This window comes from Carex rostrata, chromosome 6 (assembly GCF_964058835.1).
Source record: "Carex rostrata chromosome 6, lpCarRost1.2, whole genome shotgun sequence".
NCBI classification, from domain to species: domain Eukaryota; kingdom Viridiplantae; phylum Streptophyta; class Magnoliopsida; order Poales; family Cyperaceae; genus Carex; species Carex rostrata.
In genome coordinates this window covers 2281397-2309238 of record NC_135923.1, presented here as the reverse complement: position 1 = coordinate 2309238, position 27842 = coordinate 2281397, and the positions used below count along the sequence as shown (strand labels likewise).

General features: G+C 33.7%; 2 protein-coding genes and 1 long non-coding RNA gene across 4 annotated transcripts; 1 reads left to right on the top strand and 2 right to left on the bottom strand.

Moving 5' to 3' along the window:
* Positions 1-3001: 3001 nt before the first annotated feature.
* Positions 3002-7533, top strand: LOC144555351 (putative serine/threonine-protein kinase PBL7). Its single transcript, XM_078303647.1, has 5 exons — positions 3002-3363; positions 4122-4297; positions 4955-5144; positions 5839-6230; positions 6820-7533. The coding sequence occupies exons 1-5, from the start codon at positions 3276-3278 to the stop codon at positions 7279-7281; spliced, it is 1308 nt and encodes a 435-aa protein (XP_078159773.1). The 5' UTR covers positions 3002-3275; the 3' UTR covers positions 7282-7533.
* A 1046-nt stretch (positions 7534-8579) lies between these two features.
* On the bottom strand, positions 8580-14168 carry LOC144555352 (lipase-like). 2 transcript variants are annotated; one of them, XM_078303649.1, is made up of 11 exons: positions 14007-14168; positions 13838-13908; positions 13345-13424; positions 12778-12843; positions 11987-12034; positions 11833-11900; positions 11398-11470; positions 11157-11318; positions 10029-10220; positions 9399-9463; positions 8580-9050 (listed from the first exon to the last, which is right to left on the bottom strand). In XM_078303649.1, the coding sequence occupies exons 2-11, from the start codon at positions 13902-13904 to the stop codon at positions 8840-8842; spliced, it is 1032 nt and encodes a 343-aa protein (XP_078159775.1). In that variant the 5' UTR covers positions 13905-13908; positions 14007-14168; the 3' UTR covers positions 8580-8839. The 2 variants fall into 2 exon arrangements, with proteins under 2 accessions (XP_078159775.1, XP_078159776.1); XM_078303650.1 differs by lacking the exon at positions 8580-9050 and having other exon boundaries at positions 9395-9463; positions 14007-14165.
* Positions 14169-15567: 1399 nt separating this feature from the next.
* LOC144555164 (uncharacterized) lies at positions 15568-17411 on the bottom strand. The gene is made up of 2 exons (XR_013511991.1): positions 17317-17411; positions 15568-15839 (listed from the first exon to the last, which is right to left on the bottom strand). It is a non-coding gene; the product is annotated as an uncharacterized LOC144555164 (long non-coding RNA).
* Positions 17412-27842: the final 10431 nt, after the last annotated feature.

Below are 27842 nucleotides of genomic sequence, written 5' to 3'. Positions count from 1 at the left end.
CGGTATTAACTTTATATAATTTTCTCATTATTATGCTTTAAAAACACATTTTTTTGTATTTTTTATTGTAAAATGTTTTTCCATCTAATTGTTACATTTGTTTTTATTTTTAGGATCTTTTTTAATCTCAAGTGATGTGATTGCAAAAGAGGTAATTATTGATTTTTTTATTGTTGTGCTTTACATTAATTGCATAAATGTGTGTTAATTGAAGAAATAGCTCAATTAGTCACTTGTATGTTTGTTAATTAATTTTTTTTGGATTTAAATTTCTTGTTATAATATGTAATGCTTCACAAAACTTTGTATGAACATGAATTTTTTGTAATAATTTAAGATGTGTATGATATTTAATTTATGATGTGTATATGATATTTGATTATTGTTTCTTACTGTGCAAAAAAAAATATATTTAGGATGCTGGCCAGCAAAATATATATGGAAGCTGGTTAAATAAATAAAAATATTTTTTTTAGCTTCAATAAAACATCAGGATCGGTTATTTTAAACAACCGATCCAGATTACTACTATTATGATCGGTTATTTTTTTAAAAACCGATCCAGATTTCAGATCCTCATTCCAACAAAAAAAAAGTATCAGGATCGGTTTTATATAAAAACTGATCTTGATAGTTCGTATCTGGATCGGTTTTTATTTAAAAACTGATCTAGATATGAAATTTTTAATAAAAAAAAATATTCGAAAATATTATCAAGAACGGTTTTTATATAAAAACTGATCTTAATAGTTCCTATCTGGATCGGTTTTTATTCAAAAACTGATCTAGATATGAAATTTTTAATAAAAGAAAATATTCGAAAATATTATCAAGAACGGTTTTTATATAAAAACTGATCTTAATAGTTCCTTTCTGGATCGGTTTTTATTCAAAAACTGATATAGATATGAAATTTTTAATAAAAAAAAATATTCGAAAATATTATCAAGAACGGTTTTTATATAAAAACTGATCTTAATAGTTCCTATCTAGATCGGTTTTTATTCAAAAACTGATCTAGATAACTACTATTAAGATCGGTTTTATGAAAAAACCGATCCTATTAGTTTCTATTTGGAACGGTTCTTTAAAAAATATAAAACCGATCCTGATAGTATCAGTATCGCCTTCATCAGGATCGGTTGGATTCCGTTACTGATATGTGTATATAACCGATCCTGATTCCATATTTTCCACTAGTGAGTGATTGAAAAGAAACAAATCAAACTTGAGTAACTAATTCGTGACAAATGACAAAATTTAGCAACTTCCAGAGAAATTTACCCATTATTTAATGTAAAATATTTTCAAATTTAACAACAATGACGTAATGATTAATTACTTGTACATATAATTAAAATCATTTTCATACAATAAATGATCAATGATAATAGAAAAGGAAAAATCGAAAAGGAAACAAACATTCAAAGTAGAAATAAATCACGACCTTTGACGGGTCTATCTAGAAATAAATCTTGATCCCTATTTGTCTGGCCTTTCGGACTCTCAAGATCCATTTTTTCAATATGTAGTATTTTAAAAAATAATTTAACGGTATTTTTCAGCTTATTAATTAAGTGTTATATAAAAATGGGATATTGTCAATGATAATGTTCTACTTTAGCATCTAAATAATTAGGGATGGCAACGAGCTGGATTCAGCTTGAACTCGTTACGAGTTGGCTCGTCCAATTTATGAGCGAGCTAACGAGTTGGCTCGTAAGATCTGGCTTGATCTTTTTTTAAGAAGAAAATAAATTCTGCAAATATTTTTGACCGAGCTGAATCGAAATGTACAGTATAAAATATACACATATTCATACAAATTCACAAATTGATACCTAACCGAGCTAGCTCTCGTGAGCTGATGAGCAAACTAGGTCTCAGCTTGAACTCATTAATTCTGGACCGAGCTAGCTCGTTAATAGTTAGGTCCAATAACAAACAAGTTGTCAGCGAGCGAGTCACGATCGAGCCACGAGCTATGAGCTTTTTTGCCATCCCTAGAAACAATACTTTCAATTTTTTGAAGTAGTATTTGCTTTAGGTGAAATGTTATTAATATATCATTAACATTAATTGTTCTCCAGAATCATAACACTGTAAATGATAATATTTTAACTCAGTACATAAATGATGTTTTACTTTATTTTTTCAAAGTAATTAATGCTTCATTGCTTTGGAATGTAACGTTGTTATATATCATTGATCATTGATAGTGTTTCTCTTGGACACTAAAGCTGTGCTTGAGAGAGGTAAAAACTCATTTATTAAAAAGAAAGAACGGAAACAAAGAAGAAGAGAAGAATAACGCGGGCTGCTCACACTATTCACCCGCTCCAAAATAACAAAATTGGAGAGAGAAAGGATGGAAGATGCTACTGTAGCAAGAATAACGTTCTATTAAAGTTTCTAAATTTGTACTCTCAAGTTAGAATGTAAGAATTATTGTAGCGAGAGCAGCCACGACTGCCTCCTGTCTCTCTTCTTTTTCGTTTCTCTCCGCGTGAATTTTGTGAGCACAGTGTATTATTTTTTTTTCTTAGTAACGTTTGATTTAATTTTAACGGCCCAGATTTACTTTATAGAGATAATGTTTGTGTTTTTTGAGTTTTTTGTAAAGTGGGTCCCGCGCCGACAGTGGACGTGAATTCCCTAGAGTTACAGCCAGGTGGCACTGCCAAACCATTGCACGAAGTCGTAATCTCTCTCCAGTAGCCTACTTATTCAATGAACATCAGAAAAAATAATCTGGGTTCTGTCCAAAGATATCCGAACAAAATGTTATCCAAAACCAAAGCACCCGTCCGATCTTATCAAGATTCGCGTGTGAATGATTTTAAAACTGTTTTGGTCCAAACCCTTTGGATAAAATCCCAAACCGTCAAAAAGAATTGAATAAGAAATTATAAGTCTGTGTGCATTAATTCCTCCATCTGTCCCTTGCACCGAGGCCCACCTATTTTCTCTGGTAATTTTTCCTTTGTTTTGTTTCTCTTTCTCCAACCACATTCATTTATTTTAATTTCCTCCTCAATTCTACTATTCGCCATTTTCGAATTTTTTTTTTTTTCCTCTTTGTTCTAGTTTTACTCAACCTTCTCTACCTCTCTTCTCACAAGCTCTCTCTCTGTTCTAACCTACATCTTTCTCTTTGCTGGATTTTATCCGATCCGATCTATGGATATTTTGAAGCTATATAATGGTAGAAGGGGGTGAAAAACTAGAGATTTGTTCATTTCTGGTTTGATTATTTTTCAATATATTTATTTGGGATGAGTTGCTTCCCTTGTGCTGGATCGTCTGCCAGTGAAGAGAAGGCTAGTGCGGTAAAAATCTCGCAAAAGGGGAGAGCATCATCAGGTCAAATTCTGTTTCTTTTTTCCTATTTAAAGCTTACTTTTTATGGAAATTTTTGGGGTTTTTTTGGGCGAAATTGTACTGCTGAATTTCCCCTCTACCGAATTTCTCATACTGAGGTACCAATTAGCCTAAAATCGAACACCTAATTAGCCTGAAATTGAACGAGCAGCTCTGAAATGAGTTGGATTTTGGTTTTTACATGGTTCCCTTAGCTTTTCCAACATCCAGTTTATGCATATGGTGTATATTGGTTTTGTTTTTAGAGGAAGACTTCAATTAGTCGATTCTGTTAGAACTTTGCAAATACCAAGTACTCCATTGCACTAAGCTTTAATACCAAGGCATCTAATTATGACACAAAAGCTGCTAAACAGGTTTAGTCAAGTGAACTTTGACCATATTGCACTGAAAACAAAGAAAGATGAAATTTTTCTCGAGCCCCTTCAAAATAAGAAATATCAAGTATGCCGCTAAAGCATGCATGGGTGTGATGTATGACCCTCGGAAAGTATAAAAATATCCAAAATACCTCCCTTCCTCATTTGCCGAAGTATGCACCTGCAATTTCTCACTATTTCACTCAAATGAGGGAGGAAAGAAGGCAATCAGACACTTAAAATATATATATATATATTTCTTTGAACTCTTGGTGATTGTAGGGGCTTTTACATGAAATTATTGCTTTTGTGTTTGATCATCCATATGTTGCCAATTCTTCAATAGACTGATCCCATAATGAAATTTCTTGCACTATATAGAGAAACCAAAGAGGGATGAATCATTGCCAAGGAAAGATGGAAGCACTGATCATATCGCGGCACATATATTCACCTTTCGTGAGCTGGCAACTGCCACGAGAAATTTTAAAAAAGATTGTCTTTTAGGGGAAGGAGGTTTTGGCCGTGTTTATAAAGGCCGCTTGGAGTCTGGACAGGTTGGCATTTAATGTTGATGCAGTAGACTTTGCTTTGTTTTACTTTCTTTTTTAGACATCTCGGTTCAATGATAGACCAACTAATCTTATACCATCTTGCGTGTTACTGGCATATACCCAGCTGGTACAACCCTGACCTGAGGGCTGATATCTGGGTAGAACTTTACATTTTTCTTAGTAGTAGCTATTGAGCGAGGCTACAGTACTTTGCAAAGCTCAGAACTATCCGTGCTATGGATCAATATCTCCATTTAAAAAGTTCAAGCATTCAATCCGAACCGTATAAAATGATTTGCATATAAAAAGATACTTGGAGACCAATTTTTACATTTTTTAGATTTTTTTACTACTTTTTTAGATAGGTAGAAAATCATCCAATCTAAAATTTTGAACCATCCGAACTCCGAAAGTAGTGATTTTCAACCTATTTAAAAAAATTGTAAAAAGTAAAAAAAAATGTAAAATTTGGTCTCGCCGTGCATATTCATATGGAGCTTATGTTGAGTGGTTCGGATCGACTGTGTAGGCTTTGAAAATGGAGATATGGATCCATAGCACGAACCGATCCGTGCTTTGCAAAGTATCATAGCCTCACTCTTTTTATTTTCTATTGTTTTGGTTTTCAAGCTTTGGCCAACCTAAAAATTTCCCTTTCAGGTAGTGGCAGTTAAGCAATTGGATAGAAATGGGCTTCAAGGAAACCGCGAGTTTCTCGTGGAAGTGTTAATGCTTAGTCTCTTACACCACCAAAATCTGGTTAATCTCATTGGATATTGTGCTGATGGTGATCAAAGGCTCTTAGTTTACGAGTTTATGCCATTGGGATCCGTTGAGAATCATCTTCATGGTATATATTTCTTTATTTTACTGTCTGAAGCATTTTTTTATTATATCTTTAACTTGTACTTACTGTCAGGGACCCCCTATAATTTGAAAATTTTCAAAAAATATACTATTTGCCCCCCTTATAAATAAAATTACATAATGCTTATTTATCCAACTCCTTCTATCTCAATTTTCTGGTTTCTTCCCTGCTCACTGTTGAATGGGGAGCACATGCAAGTTCCCATATGTTATGCCCCGGGAAGTTCCCTACAGTCCTACAAATCATGAAAATAGTCAAATACCCTTTGTACCCTTCTTTTCCCATTTCATCCAATATATTAGTAAAATACACCTCAGCTTCTCTAGCTATGCAAAGGATGAAAGAAGAAGGGTACACAGGTGATAATACCATAATGTCTTATATTTGGAAGCAGTGTAATGCTGCGACAAAATTTTTTCTCGGTTACTATTGAGTTTTTACTTTCAAAAGACAAGACTACCCTCATTTTCATTCTGGTGATTTCACAGGAGAAATTGTCAGAAAATTGACCTGTCATTTTGGGAGAATAAATGAATTATGGAAATAATTCTATCCATTAATAGGGGAATAAATGGCAATTCTAAAAAATATAAATTCTAGCACCGCCCTTTATTAATTGAGTCTGGTGCATCTAATTGTGAGTAAATGATAGCCTGGTACATATACTTTCAAACAGACATTCCTCCCGACAAAGAGCCGCTCGACTGGAACACTCGCATGAAAATTGCAGCAGGTGCGGCAAAGGGTCTTGAGTACCTCCACGACAAGGCAAATCCACCTGTAATCTACCGCGACTTCAAATCATCCAACATCCTACTCGACAACGGTTTCGTGCCAAAGCTATCAGACTTTGGCCTTGCAAAGCTGGGCCCCGTTGGTGACAAAACTCACGTGTCAACCCGCGTCATGGGGACGTATGGTTATTGTGCGCCTGAGTATGCCATGACTGGGCAATTGACGGTTAAATCGGATGTATATAGTTTTGGCGTGGTATTTCTGGAGCTCATTACGGGAAGAAAGGCAATTGACAGTGCACGGCCAATTGGAGAACAGAATTTGGTTGCATGGGTCAGTTTTTTACCCTTTTGCCCTTTTGTTACTTGGACACTGTCAGTACCATGTCAACGTCAGATGGTATACTGCAATTAGAGAAAGTATTTTGTTCTTGCTGTGAAAACAAACAGCTGAGCATGCCTGTCACAGTTAGCTTGTTTTACCGATTTGTTTTATTTAGAATAAAATATTATTTTCTGCTGGAAAGTGAAGGAGTTGGGTAGATTTAAAAACAAATAGGTAACACCGAAAAATCGTTACGGTGAAAACATGGGCATATTGCTTGCGCCGGAGACAAAGTTCGGTGCAAGAAATTTTTCCCACCCGATCACACAACATTGGACCCTATTTTTGCAAGTAAATGGTGTAAACATGGGCAAATTGCTTGCACTGTAGAAATATTCGCATGTTTACCCGTGACAATTTTGCCTTCCCTTTCCAGCAGAAATAATATTTTATTTCTAAATAAAAAGAAATGGGTTTACCTGCAGATACCATACAAAAATCGTGCATTGGCCGGATATTCTCTCTACTTTTCTTTTATATCTTTACGGCGTTCTGACATCCGACCAAAATATTATTATCATTTTCACTTTTTTATCAGGCCCGGCCACTATTCAGAGACCGAAGAAAGTTCCCTCAAATGGCAGATCCACTTCTCCAAGGCCGGTTCCCAACAAGGAGCCTCTACCAGGCACTGGCAGTAGCTGCTATGTGTCTCCAGGAACAAGCCGCTACTCGTCCACTCATAGGCGACGTGGTCACCGCTCTCTCCTACCTCGCCTCTCATGCATACGACCCAAGTTCCTCTGGAAACAGTTCAAAAACCTCCACACCAAGATCAAGAGATCTCCACCGTCGGAACCTCAGTAGTGCATCGTCTGACGCCCGTGTCTGTTCACCTGATTTTAGGAGGCAAACATTTAGAGGAGAGTTTCAATTGGATGGTATCGGTGGGTCCGGGAGGGACCTGTATCGGGAGAGCCCAAGCAGAGGGATGTCGAGGTTTAGAGAGAGAGCACAGGGCAGTGCACGAGGGAGTTTTGACAGTACAAATGGTTCGTAAAATGCAGTGTGTGTGTGTGTGTGTGTGTGTTCTCTTGGGCACAGGTTGATTATATAAGTTGTTGGGGTGGTGCTTTGTTTATAGGTTAGAGAGAGGGTATTTTTGTCTATAAAAATAGGTAGGTTAATAGCTATGTTTATGTTAATTAATTTGTCCTCTCTATTATTTTTTTTTTGTTAGCATTTGCTGTATGATATTTGTTATGGCATGAACTTGTTTACCTTTGACCGTAAAATATTGCATTTTTGATAACCTGGGCTGGATTTGCGATGGTAACGAAGCTTTGGTAAAATGAAAAGAAATAATTGAGAGGTGTTATTGTGATTTGATCACGGTGAGAGAAAATTTTAAATGAAAAGAAAAGAAATATAAAAATTAAATAGTTTTATTAAAGATTGTATACTTTTTTCTGTTTCCTTTAAAATTTTGAGGAACCGATCATTTTTTCGGTTTCTTATATAAAATTGAAATATAAATGCAAATCATCTAATAAAAAAAAAAACAAAAAACCCTTACTGCCACACCAAATCGGCTGCTAATTGGAATTTCCTGTTCTCTGTCAATTTCCGAAACCAACATAGGCATCAACTTTTAAGCATGTATCTATAGAAATTATTATAAAAAAAAAAAACCATTTTATAATATCAACTTTTTGTAAGAAACTAAATTTCGCATGTTTCGGAGAATCTCTCACTTTTTTGCAGATTCAAAAAACCATTTTTTATTGAATGATCTAGGATTTTTAATTATAATTTTCTTACTAGCTATTTTTTATAAAAGTAAATTATAGGTTTTTAGAATATTTCGTTGCATAGATCACATCAAGCAACTCAAATCGACCATTTAATTAAAAAAAAGAAGAAGAAAGATTTGGAGCATAGTATCAACCATCAACCAACTAGTGCTTATAACATACATTATTTTTTTCTTTTCTTTTGTTTTTTAAATAAAAAGATGAAAATCTAACCTTCCAAATTTCATTTAATGTTCATAAAGAATCGGGGTTTCGAACCCACAACATCACACATGAAGGCCCTGTTCGGCCTCCAATTGGGAATAGACATGGGCACAGAAATTGAACTTTCCGTGGAAAAAAAAAATTCAGTTCAACTGAATTTTTTTTTCCACGGAACAATAATGCAGCCGAACAGGGCCGAAGGGTGTTGCCCTTTGTCACCCGACCAAAGACTGAATCTTAACAAAGATTTTCTCTTTCTTTCTTTTTTCAAACTATTAGCTAGATGTATGGAGGATCTTTTTTTTTTTTTTGCTTTGATCATATGAAAACAAACCTTTCAGAAATTGTAGTAAAATACTTGCAAAGAACGAATAACAAATTAATAAGTTCACAATACACTACAATGGAATGGAACAACTAACCTTTGTACAACTGAACAACTAGCAACGTGGAACATAATATACATAACTATATACATACGATACGGGATGAAACAAGAGAACAAGAGTATGTATATATATTTCGAATTAACATAATTCCTTCATCATCCCTTCTTTTTTCCGATCTCTAATTTTAGTGCATTCCCAAAAAACAGCACACCTATTCTACCTTGCTGCTGTTATCTGGTTGGTTTATTGGCTGTATAATGGAAGGCCCGATTGCCTCTTTTGATATAATGATATTACCGGCAACATCGGTTTGGTATGGTAACAACCGAGCCATGATAATTCTACAAGTGCTCCAGTCTTCGGCCACCATACTAATACCGTAGTACGTCTTGTGATCGTTTATACTGCATATCCATACCGACCTAAAAGATGTATAAAGCAATGGACATAAAAAAATAATAATAATAACAGTATTAGTTATCTTAATTGGAGAAACAATGCATAGGGTTGGCAATAGGATCAACTGACTTTAACTGTGCCTATTTAGCACTTAATTTCATTTATTTTATCAGAAGGGAATGTAAACTCATTTGGTCAAAATAGAAAATGACACAAAACCCCGTATCCATTCGAAACTAGCAATAAATTATAATTTGGCAATGCCCGCACATCAGGTCAACCTGACTAGTTAACAAGATTAGGCTCTAAGTTGCCGCTCAGATCCAAATTTAAATGAAACATGCGCAGAGAGGTTGGAGCATGACATTTACCTGCTACACGATGGATCTTCTCCAGAATCGTCACAAATCTGTTCAATGTCATCATGTAGCCATACCTAAAGAAGTAATTAACAGTAATTCCTTTAGTGCGCATTCATCTAACCCAGGAGCAGATCTACACAGAGTATTCATTTTCAAAATTTTGGTGCTTACACATGATTTTCTATATAGTCTAGAGTAAAATGCCATGGGTACTGTAAAACTGACCACCATACTCAGCATGAAAATTTTATATGATTGACCCCCCAATGTGTGTTTGAACCCCATAGTTTGAAAGTCTGGCTCCACCCCTGATCAGATAGATATAGAGCATGCAAAATATACTGCATGCAGCAAATCTACCAATCATACACGCATCGGGATATGATCTGACACAAAATAGTTTAAAGAGTATTGAATTTGATAGGACCCAAAACCAACAAATCCACCTGACCCATTGGTTTGCCACCCTTTAAAAAGTCTAAAATAAAATCACACTTCTTTGTGCAGATCTTTTCTCAGTTGTAACAACGGTTGCTCTTATAACATTGTTTCTGCTCAACTCCAGGCCACAATGAATCAACGAGTTCCAAAAAAAATAAAGATAAAAAGAAAATGGATTTGATTCTCAGTAGTCAGTACCTCTCTTGGATAGTGATGGTATGATTTCCAATAAAAGGAGTAATATGGAGGTAAATGTGGTACAATGTCGCGATTATGTGTAATACGAAAAGTGTTCGGAATATATTTGTAGAAACATGATGCAAAGGCTGCATTGCCAATACGAGGCTGACCGAAGGTCAATAAATGAACATCCTCTATCCCTTGATTCATCTGTAATAAAACAAAGCACAAAAGAAAATGTGTGGAAATAAAATTCAAGATCAATTAAAACACAGTAGTTAACCAAACAAAAATTTATTGCAAGTAGTCAAGTAAATGATGGTACTCTGAAAATTCCTCACAACACCATTTCTATGATTTCAATAAGACCCTTTATCGTATACTGCACTTTTAGGGAGTCTTAAAAATAACACCAATCATTACAACCTACATCAAGTCAAGCTAAGCATCAGTGAATGCTTATAAAACTATGAGTATGATATCAAACTCTTTAAAGACCGCAAGATGTCTACTGCATCAAAAGATATAACAAATTAATGAAGACGTGAGGATGGGTGTATAAAAAGGGTATACTGATTGAACAAAAAGAAAAAAGGACACAACTCAATAAAAAAGAATGAGGCTATGGTACTATGCATAGCGCACTTTGGTCCGTACTACGGATCCATATCTTCATTTTCAAAGTCTATCTAAATAGTTGATCCAAACCGTTCATGATGATTTCCATATGAAAATGTACTTGGAGACCAAATTTTACATTTTTTAGAATGTTTTTACTATTTTTTAGATAGGTAGAAAATCGCTACTTTCAAATGGTCTAGAATCTTTAGATCAAATGATTTTGTACCTATCTAAAAAATAAGTAAAAAAAAGTCTAGAAAAATGTAAAATTTGGCATCCAAGCGCATTTTCATATGGTGATGATCATGTTGAGTGGAACGAATCGACTATTTCAACTTTAAAAATGAGATATACATCCGTAGTATGGACCAAAGTGCGATATGCAAAGTACCATAGCCTCACTAAAAAAAAGTGCTAGGACAGTGTATCAGCATTAATTACGGAGAAAGTCATTCCCATATTTTATTTTACTTCACTTTTGTGTCTCTTCTTTTTCACTTAATGACTGGTAAAGAAATCACTTACAACAAGATCGAGAGCACAAAAGGCAACCAAAGCACCACCCATTGAATGCCCGGTTGCCATTACAGGTAGTTTTCCATACGCCTCTCTAATCCTCTTGACAGCTCCTACAATTGTGGGTCGTAAGATTGTATTGTTATAGGCACCATACAAGCCACGATGCACCTGAGACCAAAACATCAAGCACCACTTAGTGTTCAGTTCGAAATTATTTACATAATATTAACAGTGCGGTGATACAAACCATTGCACCTGGCATGCCCGGAAATTTCAGGTCGAGCTCTTGCCAGATGAAGTCCTCAATCCAGTTCTGTACACTGAGACAAATCACACAACAAATTTGTACAGTTTTAGTAAGAGGATGTATCCAGATCAGTTCGTTCTAGATATTTGGTACTCATGTATGTTACAAAAATTCTTCTGTTGGTTTTGATGCAAATAAAAACCAATATTTCTTACATTAGCTCTTAAAACCTGACACTTTTGAGATGCTTGCAAATGATATAATGTCATAGAAAAGTACAAGCAATATAGTATCTTTTCTTAACCTAAACAACTTTTGATAGTCGGGTGTTAATTTTCAAATATCTCAGATGTCATGTCTATCTTGCAAAATGCTATAATTGTGGTTTGTAATTTTTAAAAGACCCTTCCTTTATTCAAATAACAATGCCAGCACCTGTTCTCTTGAGTTCCCCTGATAGCTATAATGATAGCATTTGGATCAGAAGCCACCCCCACATATGCCTATTACATACATGTATGGTCGCTTATTAGTGACTTGTTTAAGAGATTAAAAATCAATGTTTTGTGTTAAAGAGGCATAGAGACACCTGCAAGCAGTTTTGGATGTCAACAATTAGTTCTATCACCTCGAATCCCTGTTTCACAATTAAAACAACTGATGTTAACATTAACATAAAGTGATTAGCAGATGTCATGTTTGAGTATATAAAATAGATGGGGGTTCAAATGTCTCCACTATGCCTCCAATTTTTAATTTTCTAATAACAAAAATTATAAAATTTATATGTCAAAATAAAACTGTTAGGTGTGATCTATTTTCTCTATATGCACATAAAAAGTTATCACTTTCCAGTTTTTATTTTATATGAATTAACAAGTTAAAAAAATCAACGTCCAGAAATTATCCACATGAGTATATTTTTGCAAGCTCTTGATAACAATCAAAACAAAGTTAGAATGTCGTAATTTTTTACACATGTATAGAGAAAATGATATAGATCATATCTAACGGTTTTATTTTAACATTTAAATTTTAAGTTTATTAAAGTTTTAAAAATGGAGGTATGATAAAGGAGCAAATATAGAGGCATTGAAACCCTCCTCATATTAAAATATTAATGAGTACCCCAATAAAATGAGAAAAAAGGCACATTCCTGTGTCCACATTTTTTTCTCAAAAAAGATCAACTACCCCTCATTTTGTAGGGGGTGACAAAAAATACTCGCCAAACATTTTTGACACATGAAAGCAAGCAACTACGAAGACATAAACTCAATCTAGAAAATGAAACTTTACAATTCTTAAACTCAATGAGAAATATAACTACATTCTAAGGAAGGTGAAAGAAAAAGAAAAATGAGAATTATTTTTCCTCACCGTCGTCAAATTACTGCACCTTGCACACGTCCATGTAAATAGCTCAGATAAATCTATTGTGTATACCTACAATTGACAATTGATAAATTGCGTGAGCATCTACAAAATGAGATTAATAACATACTTCATTAAGAGAGATTTTATCTTTACTAATGTACTAAAAAAAATATAATGCATTGAAATGACTTCTTTCTAAGAAATTATTGGTCAATTGAGTCACCAGGCCGAATGTGGAGCTATTAATATTTCTATTTGGGACAATATGACAACCAACAAAATAGCAATCAAAATTTTAAAAAGTAATGTTGTAGATATAATCTCTGTAATAAGTTTGGTGTGATTTGGGAATTGTTTGGTCACTGATCAAGTGCTAATAAACTGAAGTATTAATTTTTCAAATCACTCGATGGATAACTAATTGGTTTTCAAATTGCACTGAATTCTATACACAACCTATCTAAACTATAGAGAAGAAATCTGTGATTTCACTTTTTTATTTTGATAACCATTTGGTCAGTTGTCACAGTTGTTGATATAGCATATCCCTTAAATATGAGAGAAACTTACAGCAGAAGCATATTCTGCTAGAATGAGAGCAAGTGTATGGTTAAAATTGGCCACATTGTCTCCGGTTTTGATTTTGATCTCTACAATAAACAAAAATAGAGAATGAAATTTGGATTAAAGATATAACTGCCCTTTATTTTAAAATGTAATATGACGAGGAACGTGTAATTGCACAAGAGCATAGCTCTGGTATAAACTAATTGTTACTTGTCAAAGTAAAAATTTAAAACATGAATGTTGCTTTTCTGTAATTCTGTCAGGGAGAACTCTTAATTCTCACAGCAAATTGCATATTTATACACTTAATCATTTTTTTTCCCAATTTCATAGATTAGCTTGTAATGTGCTCAAAAATGAAAAGATAAATGAGATTTTAGGACATTTTGGGGGAAAATGAGCTTAATTCGTGTTATGTGAACCCAACCTTCTCTATTACAAAAGAAGTTCAAAAATCCCACAATAAAATCATCTTAGAACTCAAAAATTAAATTACCTCTTCCATTGCAAGCGCACAATAAGCATACAAAAATGATTATCTTTAGCAGAGCTGGTCGCTCCATTTTCCTGAAAATTAGAAGAAATTGAAACAATAATTACCGACGCTAGTACACTAGAACAATCAACCAAGAGACTTAGTAGAATTGAAGAAAGAAGAAAGTTACAGCTAGTTGGAGCTCAAAAGAAGAACGAAGCAGGTACGCAACGGGAAAATGAGCGAGTTTGAGGTTTCTTCTAACAAAGCACAGCCTTTTTCGTTTTCGCCTATTTTATAATTGGAATTTCCACCATGGATCCGAATATACCGAGAGAAGAGAGAGTGCGAGAAGAAAAGGTTTTTAGAGTCGGTGTAAGAAACTAGAAACCAACAAAATTTGACTTCTAATATCCCGAAAATGCCCTTGTGATTCTGTATCTACTCAGATTTCTGTTTTGGATAGGATCATATGACCGTTTGATTAATGGACAAGTATTTGGTTGGACACACAAACGAATTCGTATGATATCTCAAACTTTGCGTGACTTTATGGAAAATCCTAACCGTTTAAAAACATTCTGCACAAATCTCAAAGCCCACATGACACTGACCCCTACATCACCCCCGAATAGGCATCGGACACGTCGGTCACGCAAAAGTTGAGATATCTCAGAGGATACGCACTAGACACAAACTCAACATCAAAGACTGCAGACTGCATGCACTGCTGTCAATCAATGTTTGTTACTGTTGCAAATTGCAATCATTTTTTACATGAATGGGATGGTAATATTCACGGGGTAAAAAAGGAAATTTTTTACGGAGTTAATCTGACTTCAATTTATAATACAGTGGACTCTTTGATATTAATGTAAATCTAATTCATACAAATTTTAAAACATATTAGATGACAAGAGCGGAACCACAAAATCTCGATAGAGGGACTAAAAATTAAAATACACAAATTGTGGCTAGTGAGAATTGAACCCAAGTTATTCTCATACTACATAAGCTCTTACCACTAGACTACATATGAACACATGATCATTTATGAGGGCAGACTAAACTATATAAAATGTTTCAAAAAAAAAAATTTAATTAAATCTTAGTATATATAATTAATATTTTAAAATTATAAGGGTGGCTTAGCCACCTTTTGATTGGCTTTAGATCCGCCCCTGTTGCATGGTTCAAAAGATTCCTTTATGAGTTAATGCAGAGGATGCAAATTCAAAAATATTGCGGGGGTAAAGGAAAGATATTGACATTATGACGGAGTTTTATTATCCGTAGAAATTATTAAAATCATACGTATTGAAATTAAAAGAGTGTTTTATTTCTAAAAAAATATAGAAAGATTGAATTTATTGATCCCGATTCAAATATTATGGACTGGACTTGATGATTCAAATTCATGTTTTTTATTTTTTTAAACCGTTCAATTAGAGAAGAATAAAGCTCTGGTCCACATATGATTCCAGAAAACCATAATATTTGAATATAAACTATTGAGTTAGATATATATTTTGAATATATTTATTGAAGATGAAATGTTCTTTCTATTTTCATACGTCTAGATTTAATAATTTCTATGAACAAAAAATTTACCATAATAACATAGCAGCTTGTGCTTCACGCTTGATAAGTGTCACACCCCAAACCAGGAATTCTGGATTAAGGTGTGATCAACCTCGCCTCGTGCTTAATTAATCATTAAGCACGCAAGGCTAATCATAAATAATAAATCAACAGCAGCGGAAGCAAAATAATATAAATGTCAAGCATCAGTCACATAGCAAATAAATAAACATACACATACATAACATATAATTCGATCCATCTCGGATCCAAATAACACCATCTATAGAAGGGGATACATGATCTATCAAGCCCGTATATATAACACAGGAAATACGAGACTCGTAAACCTAATCAAAAGCCCAATCCTAACTAGGTCAAGTGGTATGGCCCTCGGGGACAGCTCCTGACATCTCCTGCTGCGGATCGCCAGAACCTGTACCTAAAACCCACGAAACAACTTGTGGGTGAGCGACGAATCGCCCAGTATGTGACCCAGAATTATCCCCTCAGGGATCTTCTACGGTCAAAGCACTTTTATTTATAAAATGAATACAATTAAAAATATGCACATGTGTGAACCTATATTAATAGCTAATAGAATTCACAATACTTTTGAATGATGTCATGATGCGATTATTCTATTATGCCAACATGCGAAATAAACCCAAAATAAAATCAAGGTGTAATATCGGATATAAATCAAGTCGGAATCCAGTACTCCTTGCACTGTGTGCCCAAATACAATAACAATAATAATAATACGGATAAGTAATCACCCCGTGCCGTGCCAATAGTATCAAAAGAATCGAATAGTATAATCCAAGGACTGTGATCAGAGTGCAATGATACACGATACCTAGTGACATCGAGCATTGCTCCACAAGATAATAGCACACTAGCCGATGGTTATACCTTTACCAAAAGAATCTGAATAATATAATCCAAGGACTGTGATCAGAGTGCAATGATACACGATGCCTAGTGACATCGAGCATTGCTCCACAAGATAATAGCACACTAGCCGATGGCTATATCAAATCCAATGTGTCATCTCGCCTAACGATTCATCACCCAAACATATCCAATAGAAGAAATCATACAATGCAGGTCGTAAAAATAAGTCAATCAAAAGTAGTGCCAGCCTCGAACTGGTGCACTAAAGTGCCACGGCCTCGAACCGTGCAACACAACGCCACGGCCTCGAACCGTGTAGCGTAATATCAAAAAGTAGTGCCAGCCTCGAACTGGTGCACTAGAGTGCCACGGCCTCGAACCGTGCAACACAACGCCACGGCCTCGAACCGTGTAGCGTAATATCAAGGCTGCCAGTCCAGCTGCGCAGCCCTGAAACAATGCCATCGGGGCCTCGAACCACCGATGGGGTAACCCGTCCTAGGCATGTAGCTCCTAATGTAGGTGGGGAATCGTTCGTACATCCGGACTCTAACCGGTGCACGTAAAAATGTAAAATGAACGGAAAACATATATAGTTCCAACTAGTACATATAATATAAATCCTAAGGCCATCCGAGAATCAAGTGACGCTCAGCTCAGTGGCTATCGGACCGTCCTATACCAAGTGACACAAGACGGAACGAAGTCACTCGGCCCTACTCAGCTCTCACCAATGCATGCATATGCACGTAAAATAATAATATAGTCTTCTACGAGAAGAAGACAGCTAATAACCTAATATTCTAATAAGATATACATATAATATTATTTAATTACCCTACTCTTAAAATACAATAAATTCGATTTTTTCAGGATTTATGCAATTCTACCTACAGTGCAGAAAGGGTAAACATGCTCTAAAGTTTTAATGCAACTACTTAAAATAAAGTGCGAATGTCAGGTCAGATGGATCGACTGGTAAGAGTACGCCCACGAAAGAAAATAATTCAGATATCCCACACCTGAGGGGGCTGGAGTCTCTGTCGCTAAAAATCAGCGTGCTCCGCGTATGCTCCGAACTGCGGGTCAATCGGATCGGCCCACGGGTCAGACTCGTACGTAGTTGACTGATCTGTGATCACGTAATTTAAACTAATTAAAATCTACACAGATTTTATTCTAACCCTCATCCCAGTTAATGTGCAAGTTAAATTCTCAATTATTTTAATTTTATAAAAATTACCGATTCAGTCAGTTTGACTGAACTGGTTAATCAGATATTAATTATTTACTTTGATCTAAATTAATCTAATTTAATTCTAAAATAATTTATATTTTTAATAATTTAATTTGAAGATAAATTGCTTGTAAAAATTCTAATGTCGAAATATTCGCAAAAATAATCATTTGTTAGTTAAGGTAATTTTAAACGTGTCTTACCTATTAATGCATCATAATTACTTATCTATTTGATTTATTTTTGCTTAACCCCTAATCATTTTAAATCGGTCGAAATACGGTTTCAAAAGTTTAGTTATTATCAAAAGTTCCTAATGCTATTTATTTTTATAAACATGCATAAATTACGTAATTATTACTAAACCAATAAGTGTTAAAATATACTTTTAGTTATATTATAATTTAGATACGTAAATTAATCTTACAAAATTTTAGAGATAAAATGTTTATCTATTGTACATGTTTTTCTAATTATTTCTAAGTCGAGCAATTCGTTATTTTATAACTAATTTAATTTCTACATTTAATTAGCTGTTTCGAATCTAAAGTCCATAATGAATATTTTTCGTTGCTAATTAATTGTTCTTTATTAATTAGCAACGAATTTTTTTGTACAAGTTCGAAAATGTTTAAAAGAATTATTTTAACTTTAAAAACTTTTTATAAAACTTTTATTTTAGTTTAATGTGTTGGGTGATTTAATTAGGTTTAATTAAGTGTCCGATTTTATTTGATTCTTTATCAAAACCTAAATTTTAAAGCCGCACTTTTAATCCAACAATTATGCATTTTTGGCTTTTAAACCAAATCCCGTAATTTTATTTCCCATGTCAAAACTGAAATTTCAATTCCTTTTTATTTTCACTTCTCTTGTATTTTATGATTGGTCCCACTTATTCAATCTACACATAATCAATTCAATTTCATGTTATCAAGAGCCAAATTCATCTTAAAGGCCTAATTGTTAAAATGCATACATAGAGGCCGGCCTCCAATTTCAAAAACAATTCACATTTACGTTTAGGCCCTTATAATTATATAATTCACATAAGAGCCTATAATTTTCCAAACAGCCCCTAATAATAATTTAATCGCAATATGGTCCCTGTCAGTTCAAAGGCTGGTATTCACACACAAAATCAGCACCATACCAGTAGTATACTGGGCTGGTACCACTGGTACCAGCACTTCACAATTCACACAACAGCAACACAACCAAGCACAAGCAAGACCAGCAAAACAGAAAACAAGGTGCAGGTCAAGGCAAACAGAACCAGCACAGAGCAAGCAAGGCACAGCCAAGGCAACAAGTCAGAGGCAAACAGAACCAGAAAAGAGCAAAGAACACAGCCAAGGCACAGGTCAGAGAGCACGGCAACACAGCCATGTGCATTGGCTTGCCGAGAAAATCAACAACCCGAGCAAGCCAAATTCTAAACAACCCGAATCAAGAAAATCAAGGGTGCTAATACTAACCGAGAGAGACAAATAATCGCAGGGAAAGCTTAGTAGATACGGCCGGTCCCAAGATTCGAATTCTCACTCTTCGGCCGCCCCAAATCAAGCACCAGAAATAAATCAGCTAGCCCCCAAATCACAGCAAGCACCCAAGATTCAACAACAACACTAGAATTCTCTCTCAAGAAACCCAAATTCAATTTAGGGTTTTGGATTCTCAACAATTCAGAGGAGAGAGCAAGGAGACAGAGAAAATCAAGCAAAGGTCTCAACACATGAGCAATAGGAAAGCAAAAACCAGCTCAAGAGAGAGAGAGAGAGAGGTATACTTATACCAGGAAGGGAGGCACACGGTAACATGGACGGAGAGGGGTACGACCAAGCCCCTGTCAGAGGGTAGGCATGCGCAAGGCACGAAGGTCGCACTGGGCAGGTGAAACCGCGCACAAGTCAAGCACGGGGGATGGGTTTTCTGACAACCGACGGGACTGCACGAGAGAGCGGGGAAAATCGAATCCAAGATCCTTCTCCTGGAAGGAACGAGAGAGGGGATTTCCTGGGTGGGGTCGCGGGTCAGTGAAGGAAGAGAGGGGAGCTAGGGCTAGGGAACGGGAGGGGATGGAGGAGGCGAAAAGAGAGAAAGGGGGGGAGCGTTGGTTGGGGCAATGGGGCTCCACGGACAGAGAGGGAGAGGAGAGAAAGAGAAGGGATTTTATTAAATGGGGCTGCTTCAAGATTCGTGCCGGATGGGATCCAATGGGTGAAAGAATTCTAGAAATGAATGGATGTACTTAATTGTTATAACTCGATTAGTTAATTGGATTTCAACAAATTTGATTGGAAAATTTGTTACGAATTATTCGAATAATTATATTTCAATTTAGAATCCGAATAATTCGATATCATCTATATGTATATATATATATATATATATATATATATCTAATTAAACCTTTATAATTTTCTAATGAACGAAATTTGTAAATTTCATAATTTATCTCGTACGAATAATTCATATACTTACGTTTCCAATTTTAGAACTCAATTTATTTATTTACTAATACAAATCAATTTAAATAAATTTTGTTTCCATTAATTTAACGCGACTTGTATATACATTCTCCAATTATTAATCCCTAAACTTTCTCGGATAATTCAAATTTCTTTTATAAGTTCTAGAATTTTTATTTCTAAATCTTGAGTTAGTGTTTTTAATCCTATGATCGATTATCTCCAAAATTTTAGTTTATATATAAATATATATATTTTTTTAATTATTTTACTTCTAACTCCTATAATTTGAATGTACATAATTCATAGTTCATTTATGTTTTGAAATTTTAGATTTGAATAAACTTAATTAGACAATCTGACCGATCTTTAATTTAGTTAGAAAATTTTATTTAGTGTAAAGATCATTTTAGCAAATTAATCCTGTTTTAAAATTTTGGAATATAACAATAAGGACAACGAGGGTAGCTAGGATTTTAATCAGCACATGGCAAAATAAATTATTAATAATTTATTATTATTATTTTATTTAAATTATTAAATTATTTATTAATATTATCAAAAAAAAATTATTGGAAGAAGAATGGGTGAGTTGACCATGAATCAAGATCGAGAAAATAGGTAGGAATTGATCGAATACTCACTTTTTTAATTATTAAGATAAAATATAATTTAAAGTATTGAAGCATTAAATTTTACTTTGAAAAATTGTTCACAAGAATCTTTCTTTAAAATTTAGCTTATTTTTTTAACCGTTAAATTTTAGAAAAATAATTTAATACATTACATTAAATTTAACTATATTAATTTGTAAAACAATTCAGCTCATTCCTTTGAAAAGAAAAGTAACAAGTTCATTATGATTTATTATCAAACCATTCACAATCACTCTCCTCTTATCGTTACATTTCAAAATATATTGATAGAAAACTCTATCAAATTTGCAGTGGCTCAGTCGGTTTAACTGATCGAGAACTTTGACTCATTTAGGAATAGACAAAATTCAAATTCAGAAATAGACAATACTCAGATTCAAAGCAACCGTGTACAAAATCTAGAAATAGGCGGCTGCCTACCCCTGAGTGTGTGTGGCTGCACCGCTGTAAAAAGGTTGATTTAAAACTTTTACACCATTTTGTAGTTATTTAAAAATATAAAATCTGACCTCCAAATATATTTTTATATGAAAATCGTGTTTAACAATTGAATCAACCGGTTAAACTTATTAGCAAGATTGGGTTTGCTGGCCTATCTCGTAGCATTCGTTACACGCAACAACCTGAGTAGTTTTTGAATTCTCATTAGACGAGAGTGTTTTGATTTATTTTTATTATTATAATATAAATAAAAATTGCGGGGCATATTACCATAGCCTCACAAATATTTCCAATAAATTTATTAGCAGGATTGGGTTTGCTGGCTTATCTCATAGAATCAACTGGAAGACCATACAAATAATTTTATCAAAAAAAAAAAAATGCAATATTACAACTGTGTCGAAAATTATAAAATTATCTTTTTTGTGGTTCTACTTCTACGGTCGGGAGCCGTGTCCAAAATCCTGATTTTATCTGTTTTGAACGTATCGCTGGCTCGACACGTGTCGTCTATTCACTATATCTCCATTTCCTTCCGTCTCCGGCTGCAAATTAACAAATCGAACCAAATCGAAATTGACTCAATCGAGATTGAGTTCGAACTAATTTCAATTTGAATTGGTTCGAAATAGAAGTAGGGTTTCGAACTGATATGAAGAGTTTGAGTTTAATTCGGTACGATTCAAATTAGTTTCGAACCATAATGGTTTGAAATTGAAGCAGAGTTTAGAACTAAAAAAAAGAGTTTCAAACTGAGTCAGACTCAATTTGAGTTCGATTCGAACTAATTTCGACTGAATTGGATTTGATTCGTTTTAGAACCGAACTGATTTGATTCATTTTGAACATAATTTTTTTTCTGAATCAAACCCAATCGAATCATGAGCTACGAGTTTTTTATGCACTCCTACTACTGTGCATTCTCAATTATTAAGTACTTAACAAAATCGATATATTCAGACCATTGAATTTTTGTACCCGTCTTAATAAATAGTAAAAAAATTCAAAAAAAATATAAAATTCGATCTACAAGCACATTTTAACATATTCATCACGTTGAACAGTTTGGATCGGCTGTTTGGACTTTGAAAATATAAGGTGTAATCTGATGTCACCAAAAATTGATCTCCTCTACATATAAATACAGTACTTAAATATACATAAAAAATAAGCATATATTAGCACAAAATTAAATATGCATTAAGGTTAAGCTGTTGAGCTGTTGAGATCTCGTGATAATTATTAACAATCACGTCTTAATTGAAATATGATTAGTTGATCGATAACTATCAAAACCGCGTAATTTTTTTTTATGAGGATATTTAAAAGAATAAATTTATGGGAGATGGTTATCAGGCCCTGTCAATCTGTCATTTCAAATGTACGTCCAAAGATGCTGGTTTTTGTTCCGAAATTTTTATTAAGGACGTGTTTCGCATGTTACTTTGTTTGTTTGTGGGAAAAAAATTTTTACACAATGTGAATTTTTTTTTATGCAGTGTTTCAGAAATTCAAATTAGATTTAAATTTAAATTTATTTCTGTTTTCGCCTGACAGCTGAATATGTTCTAATAGAAAAATAATTAAATAAATATCGATAATGGAGAAGAAAATTGTGTTTTTTTTAACATTTAGGAAAAATGTGATAATTTATAAAGTCCTCTGGATGTTATAAACTATCATGGTCAGCTTAGTGAAAATCTAATTATTATCTTAATTAAACAGTAGAAAAAAAAACTCTGGACTTTATAGTCCATCACAGCCAGAGGACTTCATAGTCTATCACGGCCAGAGGGAACAGTCTTCTGACCATGATAGACTATGAAGTCCTCTGGCCGTGTGGTCTATGAAGGCCATAATTTTTTTTTACTTTTTTTTCGCAGTTTAGTTAGTCTGTAAATAAATTTTGCTAAGCAGTCCGTAATAGTTTATAACGTTCAGAGGACATTGTAAATAATCACATTCTTCTTTCAAAAAAATGCAATCTCCTTCTCCATTATTGATATTTATTTAATTATTTTCCTACTAATAAAAATTTGGGGATTTTTGTCTATTGATAACGATAAGTGCAGTACAAACATTATTCTTATAATGATATGTACTTTGAGTGAGTTCTTTTAGTTTTTTTATATATATTTTTTAAATTTGAATAAATTTTGTTGGAGATCATTAAACTTTGTTATTTGTTACCAATTAGTCATTCAGGTTGATTTGTTTCATTTTAGACACTTAATTTTATCATTTGTCTCAATCAAATTACTCTATATTTTTCCGTCTAAAATACTAACGAAATATGCTCACTCCATTAATATTTTGGATGGAATATTCTCATTCCGTTAGTATTCTAGACGGAATGAGTATATTCTGTTAATATTTTGAAAAAAAAAGGGTATAGAGTTATTTGATTGAGATAAATGACAAAGTTGAGTAACTAAAAAAAAAATCAAACTTGAATAATCAATTCGTGACAAATAATAAAATTTAGCGACCTCCAGTGAAATTTGCCCTTTAAATTTACTAATTTGATCAATTGATATTAGTTTTAAATTCACCAACAAAAAGCTCCTTAAACTACCTAAATGTTAGTAAAGATTTATTCTTGAATAATCTTGAACATATATATATATATATATAATCGAATCAACTTATGCGTGCGTTCAATCTTCAATTATTCTACGGTGCGTTTGGATGGGAAGTGAAATTAGTGAGCTAACTCAAATTTAAAATGATCGTTAGAAATAGTAAAATAGCGAATTAACTCATGCTAATCTAGCTAACAGTTCGAAACAACTATTTTCGCGAATAAAACGTATTAGACGTTTTTTTTGCTTTTTATTTAAAATTCGGTTCGAAAACATAAAATATATATATATATAGGACTTGGCTACGGTGCTATGGGTTGCATAGAGGTCTCCCGTGCTACGGCTCAATATTTGACTTTTCAAAATCCAAACGGTCGATTCGAACTGTTGATCTTGTTCTCCATATTAATACGTGTCTGGAGATCATATTTTACATTTTTTGGAAATTTTTTACTATTTTTTTAGATTTATTGAAAATCGTTGTTTTTCAGACAAATCTGGACCATAAAAAACAGTGATATTCAATAAATCTAAAAAAATAGTAAATTACTTCCAAAAAATGTAAAATTTGGTCTCCAAACACATATTAATATGGAGAACAAGATGAACGGTTCGGATCGACCATTAGGATTTTGAAAAGTTGAATATTGAGCCGTAGCATGGGAGGCCTCTATGCAACCCATAGCATATTAGCCAAATCCTATATATATATATAGAGAGAGAGAGAGAGAGATAGGCTAATGTGCTTTCGGTAGTATATGAGCCGAAATACACACGGTCCAAATTTGAAATTTCAAAATTCAAAAAGTCGATCTGAACCGTTGATCTTGTTCTCCATATTAATATGTACTTGGAAACCAAATTTTACATTTTTCTGAATTTTTTTACTATTCATTAAGCCACTTTGAAAATTGCTTATTTAACGGTGGCTTAACAAAACAGTAAAACCGTTGGATTAGCGATTTTCAAAGTGGCTTAATAAATAGTAAAAAAATTCAGAAAAATGTAAAATTGGGTCTCCAAGCACATATTAATATGGAGAACAAGATGAACAGTTTAGATCGACTTTTTGAATTTTAAAATTTCAAATTTGGATCGTGTGTATTTCGGCTCATATGCTACCGAAAGCACATTAGCCTATCTCTCTCTCTCTCTCTATATATATGAATTATTTACAATTTTTCTACATATATTGTTACTATAATTACCACACACCCGCACCGGTGGTGAGCTGAGTGCGTATCGTCTGAGATATCTCAACTTTTGCGTGACCGATGTGTCCAGTGCTTGTTCGAAGGTGATGTAGGGAGTCAGTATTATTTGTGCTTTGAGATTCATTCTGAACGTATTTAAACGGTTGTGATTTTCCATAAAGACGCAAAGTTTGAGATATCTGAGAGGATACGAATTCTGGTGGGTTTGTGACTTTGTGTGCTTACGGAGCTGATGCACTATGCTATAATGAAAGAAGCAGATTAGGTTTGACATGACAATTAATGCTGCCAAGAAGCACATCATGATGTAGGACGACTGGACGAAGGAGGGTAGGTGCCGGGGGCAAAGACTAGTCAGAATGGACGCAATAATTGAACGACTCTAGCTCTGAATCCTCTGCTCTCTTGGTCTAGAGTCACTGTGTATAGATCTGAGGTGGATTCTCAGTTCAAAAATTAAAAGTAATCGGTCTCTTTAACAGTAATTGGTCTCACACGCAATGACTGAGGGGACAGGAAATTTCTGCACCCAGAGGGGCAGAGGATTCGGAGTCCTCCTCGATGTATTAAAATGAAGACACGAGGAGAATGGGGTGAAGGACAGGAGTTGAAATCTGCTGAAATTCCTCATTTATGAATAGTATTTTTGAAATTTCGAATTTAGCCTTTCAACAATTTCTATATACTCATCTCGGAACAGCTGATTTTTTTGTGTACGCATCTCAAAACAATTCGACGGCTGGATTTGAAAAAATAGAGATTTCAGGAACACTATTCACGAATGAAAATTTCAGCAGATTCGTTTCCAGTAGAACAGTACTGGAGATAGAAGTATGGTCACAAGATTTACAAATTATTTGTAAATAATTTGGTTTTTTTGGTGATGGCAAACTGAACGATGAATTATTCAGTTGATCAAACTTTGATCAAATTATTCGTGAATTTTCCGAATTATTTGAAAAAAAAAACTTGCTTCCTTGTGGAACCAAGATATCTGATCTGAATTATTTCCGAATTACGAACTTTTGATCCCACTGAATTAAACCTGAATAATTTATTTATTACTAACTTACTATCCAATAGGAGGCAAAAAGAGTATAGCAGTTTGATACAGTGAAGATTGAATAAAAATTGTTATTATTTTTACTATTACATCTCTTTTTTTTTTGAAACCTTGGTAGTGACTACCAAATATAATTTTCATTAAATAAAATATAAAATTACATCCATCATTTATAGTTTCACATCTATAACATCATCAACATCAAATAACTTCAACAATCTAAAACTCATAACATCAACATCGAACAACACAACATCAACATGTAACAACAACATCTAACAGTGCAAAAATATAAAATAGCATAGAGACGATCAGAGAAAGTAACGGCATGAGATGACAAATGAGAGAGAGGCAGAGGGGCTATGCCTCTTTTCCTTGACCATCTCCTTCGCTATTCTCACAAACCGAGCTCTAGCAGAAGTAACGGCTAAAAAAGACATATGCGAGAGACGACCGGAAAAAATAATGCCTAGAGACGGCAAATGAGAGAGAGGCGGAGGGGCTACGCCTCTTTTCCTTAACCATCTTTTTTGTTATTTTCACGAACTCAGCTCTAACAGAAGTCGTCGAAAATCCAAAGTTGAACCGGAGAAAACGTCGGAGCTGATGGCTCACGGTTCTCACCGAATAGAAAGAAGAGACGAATAGAACAGAGAGCTGGTCAGCGAAATGAGTTGAGATGGACTTGAGATGGGAGGGGAGGGGAGGGGAGGAGAGGGGAGGGGAGGGGGGGAGGGGTTGTTGGCGGCTAGGGTTCCCTCCCTCAAAATCTTTTTTTTTCTTTGTGAGTTTACTATTACATCTCATCCTCCCTCAAAATCTTTTTTTTTTCTTTGTGAGTTTACTATTACATCTCGGTTATGAATTAATATATTTTTCTTTTTAATTTGAATATCAATCTAAACATATATTTTCTTCATACGAAGATACTCTCAAGGTCAAATTTTCCATTTTTTAAAAGAAAATTGGTTTACTATTTTTTAAAATAGATAGAAAATCACCACTTTCATACGGTTTGAAATTTGTAGATAAAGTAATTTTCTATTTATTTTAAAATAATATAAAATTTAATCTTTAAAAATATTTTATATATATATTTGATTTAACAACTTAAATCGACTGTTTAAACTTTAAAAATATAAATACGAATCTCGTACAAGTCAATCCTTAATATACATATTATAGCCTCGCACACACACTCTATATATGCATGCATATATGTATCTCAGTATATAGCATTTTGTTTTTACCACACATCGAATAAATTTGGAACTCACGCAAAAGGGTACAATCAGACCAAATAATAAATTTTGTTTTCACCTAATAAATAATAAAAAAATAAAAAAAATCAAAGCACTGGATGTTTTTAGCCGAAATTTGAATTTGTATCGTATTTAAAAAAATCATAACTTTAAGAGTTCTAAAAACATCCAGGCCGTCAAATAGCTCAGCAGACCCAAACAAAGAAAAAAAAAAACCTTCGCATTTGATAGATTTTTTGGATTTTATAATAAGTATTTAATAATCTTCAAAAATAAAAAGAATAATTAATGATTTAACATGTTAGAAAGAATATTAAATAAAATAGACAGAACATTAGATGTATTAGAAGGACCCGAAACATTTCAAACATATTTTTTCTGGTTGTAAAAAAATTAAACTATTTATTGGCGTGTTACTGGAAAAAAAAATAAAAATACTTTGTATCTGAATTATTGATCCCGATTCAAAAGTTACTCCTAGTAAATATAGAAAATATTGTGTTTTTTCTATTTATGAAAATCATTAAACAATTACTATAACTCAAACTCTGATCAAAGAAATCTGAGTTTTTGGAGTTGTAGAATGATTTGACGGTCTGGGTGTTTTTTTTAGAAATCTTTC